The 5,348-nt window shown below is 43.8% G+C and overlaps 2 protein-coding genes across 2 annotated transcripts; one reads left to right on the top strand and one right to left on the bottom strand.

Moving 5' to 3' along the window:
- Positions 1-262: 262 nt before the first annotated feature.
- LOC110924586 lies at positions 263-1,299 on the bottom strand. The gene is made up of 2 exons (XM_022168581.1): positions 1,056-1,299; positions 263-942 (listed from the first exon to the last, which is right to left on the bottom strand). The coding sequence occupies exons 1-2, from the start codon at positions 1,297-1,299 to the stop codon at positions 263-265; spliced, it is 924 nt and encodes a 307-aa protein (XP_022024273.1).
- A 676-nt stretch (positions 1,300-1,975) lies between these two features.
- On the top strand, positions 1,976-2,428 carry LOC110924585. Its single transcript, XM_022168580.1, has one exon. It carries the CDS (start codon positions 1,976-1,978, stop codon positions 2,426-2,428), a length of 453 nt encoding a protein of 150 aa, XP_022024272.1.
- The last annotated feature ends 2,920 nt before the right edge of the window (positions 2,429-5,348 follow it).

Genomic DNA, 5,348 nt, shown 5'->3' with positions numbered 1-5,348 from the left:
ACAAATAAATTAACAAAATATTTTCATTAATATTAAAAAACATTACATAAACTTAAAAAAGAAAACATAAACTTAAAAAAAACATAGACTTAAAAAAACATAAACTTAAAAAAAACATAAACTTAAAAAATAAACATAGACTTAAATAATTTGATGCTTCTTCATGATGTCGGTTTGTAGTTTTTTCAACATCGAACGTTTCGGCTCGGGATAATTATCGACATCCATCATTATTATTTCCCATTCCTTGAGCCGAATCTTTTCATCGGACAATCAGATTTTTTTCATCGGACAATCGGATCTTTTCGCGTAACTTTTCTCCCGCCACACGAGACTTTTCTTTGACGGCCCGCTCCTTCGCCTTCGCCTTTTGGGCCGAGACCTCGGTGTACGTTTTAAATTGTGCCATAAACTCGTCCATCTTCAGGTCTACCTTTTTCTTTTCTTTCTCCTTCGTCCGCTCCTTCTTTGATTTGTCCCGGCCCGGGGGACGCTCCGCTTCATGTAGGGCGTATTCTTCTTCGTCGAACTCGGCGTCATCGTCTAAGTTTATGTGACACCTCGCGTCCGATCCACCGGCGCTAAAACTACCTGATTCCGATGTCCTTTGCCGCTTCGCCATCTCCACCTCGTTGGGAATCGGCGCCCATTTTGGGTGCGTTCGCAAAATTTCCCACGCGCGAACGTGTGCGAATGAGGTATTGCCATTGTTCGACTTGTACATCTCCATCGCCTTTTTAAACACATCCTCGTCGCTCATGCCGCTACGACGCCCACTTGAATATATTTTATTATATTCATCGCAAAACTTATTGACGAACCCGTTCATTTTTCGCCACTTTGATGACACTGAGTCGATATCTCGATACGGGCCTTGGTCCATTAGTCCAAGGAACTTCGCCAAAACCGCCTTCCAAAAATCGTCACCCGTTTGATTATTACCTATAAAAAAATATGTTACAAAAAAAATATGTTACAAAAAAAACTAATTCTAAAAAATATAAACTTCAAAAAAAGTTAGTTTTACCAACCTTTTGTCGGGTGTGTAGACGTACCTATGTAAGCCTTAGCTAAGGCTTCTTCTTCGATTGGCATCCACAGTTTCGCCTTTGGTTTGGACGGTTGCTCACCCACTACTTGCTTGCCTTTTCTTCGTTTGCATTTTTCTTTTTGTGGTTGGGTTTCGGGAACAACTTCCACATCCTCGTCGGGTTCGGATTGTTGAAAGAGTTGCGTCGGGATCGGTTGGGGTTGAACGGGTTGCGTCGGGTTCGGTTGGAGATTAAAAGCACCCTGCATCATCAATTGTTGAAGGGCTTGATTTTGAGAGAATTGGTTTGGTGTGTGTTGGAATGCTGCAAAGGCGTTTGACAAATGTTGAGAGAATTGGTTCGGTTCGATCGTCGGAGGTGAAAATGGGTTAAAAAATATAGGGAGAAAGATGAGAAAATGGGTTAAAAATGGTAAATGGAGGTGAAAAATGGGTTAAAAAATAAAGAGAGAATTGTTTTTTTTTTTTTTTTGAAAATGGGTAAATTAAATTTTTTTTATTTAACGGTCATAATCAGCGAAGGCGGCCACCATTTTTGGACCATCTCCAACGTCAAGGTCTCGCCGGTGAGGACGGGGACCAGGGGGATGGTGTTAAGGCGGCGCCGGTCCTCGACAGGTATGGGGACGTACCCCATACCGCACAGCCTTAACGATCCTAATGGAATATCCCTTATGTAAATATAGATATGATTTTGTATTTACTTGTTCCCCAAGATTTGTATTTACTTGTTCCCTAAGATAAGGGATTGTATCTTGTATTTATATTGAGGTATCAATGAAAGAGAATTCCAATTGAGCCATATCATTCTTCATGGTATCAAGAGCCTAACCCTAACCCTAATTCTTCTTCTTCTTCTTTTTCGCCCCCCCCCCCAACTCATCCTCTCTCTCGTAATCGGCCACCCTCATACAACGGCCGATCATGTCTTCTTCAACCATCCATCCTGCTGTCACGGTTAATAATATCAAGAACTTCATCCCGCTGATTCTTGATAGTCAAACCGAACACTACAACACATGGGCTGAATTATTCGTCCTCCACTGTAAAGCCTATGATGTCTTCGATCACTTGCAAGCTCGCGACACCGGTACCTCCTCTTCCACCGAAAAAGAAAAAGAAAAAGAAACCATCCCCAAACATACTTATCTTGAGTCATGGGAACGTATAGATTCCATTGTTCTACAATGGATCTACGGTACCATATCTCAGGATCTCATGCACACAATAATGATCACCAACACCACCGCATACGACGCTTGGTGTCGACTTAAAAATAGTTTTCTTGACAACCAAGCGGCTCGTACCATCACCATCCAAAACAAATTTTTCAACACGCGCCTTGAACAATTTTCTACTATGGCTGAATACTGTTAACACATGAAGCTGCTTTATGATCAACTCACAAGTCTCGGGTCCACCGTCTCCGAAAACCAACTGGTTCTTCAGATTCTCACCGGCTTAACGGATTAGTATGAGAGCATCTCTCTCATACTACAGCAAACACTACCTCTTCCGGATTTTTACAACACTCGGTCGCGTCTATGCCAAGTTGAAGAACGAAAAACTGCACAAGCAAAACTCTCGACCCAATCGGCCTGTACTGCTCTTCACGCCGCCACGGAACCTACTCGTGCATCTCCTAACACCCGCAACCACACCCAAACCGACAACAATACTGAACGTGGTTGTGGTCGAGGCCGTGGCCGCGGTCGCTCCTCCTATGGACGCGGCGGACGATATCAGCAATAGTCCCACTATTAGCCGCCACCACCACCATGGCACTCATCTCAGCAGCCCATGAACTATTAGGCCCAATGGACTCCTCCGCCATGTCCCTACCCGTCCAACCCAAGCCCGACTCATGCATCATCACCACAGCATTCAACTTCGGCCCAGGGACTTTTAGGCCCAAAACCAGCATCTCTATCTACGGCCCAAACATATGCAACTGGCTATTCTCCAACCGACATAGCCCAAGCTCTCTACAACTTGGCTCTTCACAACAATGATTCATCATCGACCATGGACACCGGTGCGTCAGGTACAATGTCTCCTCAATTTGATAAGTTTCACTCTATTTTTAATTCTGGCATTATTCGCAACATAATAGTCGGCAATGGCACAACCATTCTGGTTCTTGGACAAGGAAACATAACCCTCCCACCACCATTCCCACCTTTTAAACTCAATAATGTCTTATACGCACCCAACTTAGTCAAAAACCTTATTTCTGTGCGTCGTTTTACAACTGATAATCATTTGTCTGTTGAATTTGACCCATATGGTTTTACTGTGAAGGATCTCCAGACCAAGAAACCTATCCTCCGGTGCAATAGCTCGGGGGATCTCTACACTCTCAGTCCGTCCAACATCACGAAACTCAACACCGCTTCCACTTATGCAGCTATATCTCAAGACATTTGGCACCAACGGCTCGGTCACCCAGGCCCAGCTATTTTACAAACTTTAAAAACCTCTCGTTCAATTTCTTTTGGTGCTTTTAATAAAAACGTTTACACCGCTTGTATTTTTGGTAAACATACTAGACTTCCTTTTGTTGCATCTAATACAAGTACTTTGAAACCATTCGATATTATTCATAGTGATGTTTGGACATCTCCCATCCTTTCTAATGGGGGTCATCGTTATTATGTCTTATTCTTGGACGATTACACAAATTTTTTATGGACCTACCCTATATCTCACAAATCTGAAGTATTTACCATGTTCACAAAATTCAACAACTTTATCCAAACCCAATTTGACACTAAAATAAAACAATTCCAATGTGACAACGGACGAGAGTATGCCAATCACCAATTTCAAACGTTTCGCAATATGCAAGGCATGCACTTCCGTTTTTCGTGCCCTCACACTTCCTCACAAAATGGTAAAGCCGAACGGAAAATACGTACAATAAATAACCTTATCCGTACCCTCTTGGCCCACTCTTCTACACCAACCAATTTTTGGCAACACGCACTCGAAACCGCAACCTACCTATTAAATATCATCCCTACCAAAATTCATAATTTTCAAACCCCCACCCAACGTTTATATCACTGCCTCCCATCTTACAATCACCTTCGTGTATTCGGGTGCATTTGCTATCCACTTATTCCCCATACAACTATTCACAAACTTGTTTACCGTTCCTACCCGTGTGTATTCCTCGGTTATCCCTCTAATCACCAAGGATACAAATGCTTTGACCTTAAAACCCGAAAAATTACCATCAATCGACATGTCCTTTTTGATGAAACGGTTTTCCCTTTTTCCAAATCCCACAAGCAAACACCTCAAACCTACAATTTTTTAGATGATCCTATACACCCATACTTCCACCACATACCTCCCTCTTTAACACACCAAACACATGAGCCCACCACACCTACACATCCCTCACCGCAGCCCAATCCCCATTCGGCCCAATCCCCCCATCCTTCAGCCCATACTCAATCGACCCCACCTCTCACCCCTCCGCCAGCCCACTCCGACCCATTGCTCACCATCACTGCGCCAGCCCACTCGGCCCAATCCCCTCCTCCCTCGCCCCACACTCAATCAAACCCGGCCCACCTTACACCTATCGCACCGACCCCCCACTCACCACTTCAGCCCCCTACCGAATCCATACCGCCTCCACCACCCTTACCCCCCACTCGCACTATGCAAACCCGTGCCATGTCCGGTATCTCCAAACCAAAACATATTTTCAACCTTTCCACATCAACCATCGCCCCTATACCCAAAAATCCCAAAGATGCATTGTCCAACCTGGAATGGTTTAACGCTATGCAGACCGAATTTAATGTCTTAATTAAAAACAAGACTTGGGAACTTGTCCCGAGACACCCTGATATGCACATTATTCGCAGCATGTGGCTTTTTCGCCACAAATACAGGTCTGATGGCACACTTGAAAGCTACAAGGCACGGCTTGTGTGTGATGGTAGAAATCAGGAGGTGGGTATTGATTGTGGGGAAACTTTTAGTCCGGTTGTTGAACCGGCTACGATTCGAACCGTTCTGACACTAGCATTATCTCAGTCTTGGTCCATTCATCATTGGATGTCACCAATGCTTTTCTTCATGGAAACCTCAACGAGACTGTGTATATGTATCAACCAATAGGGTTTCGCCATCGAGATTTTCCGGATCATGTGTGTCTTCTCAAAAAGTCGCTTTACGGGCTTAAACAAGCCCCTAGGGCGTGGTATTAAAGATTTACATATTTTGTTACCTCTATAGGTTTCTTACAGAGTCGATGTGATAACTCTCTCTTCACATATCA

Source organism: Helianthus annuus, chromosome 17 (assembly GCF_002127325.2).
Source record: "Helianthus annuus cultivar XRQ/B chromosome 17, HanXRQr2.0-SUNRISE, whole genome shotgun sequence".
Classification (NCBI taxonomy): Eukaryota; Viridiplantae; Streptophyta; class Magnoliopsida; order Asterales; family Asteraceae; genus Helianthus; species Helianthus annuus.
This window is presented reverse-complemented; position numbering and strand designations above follow the sequence as displayed.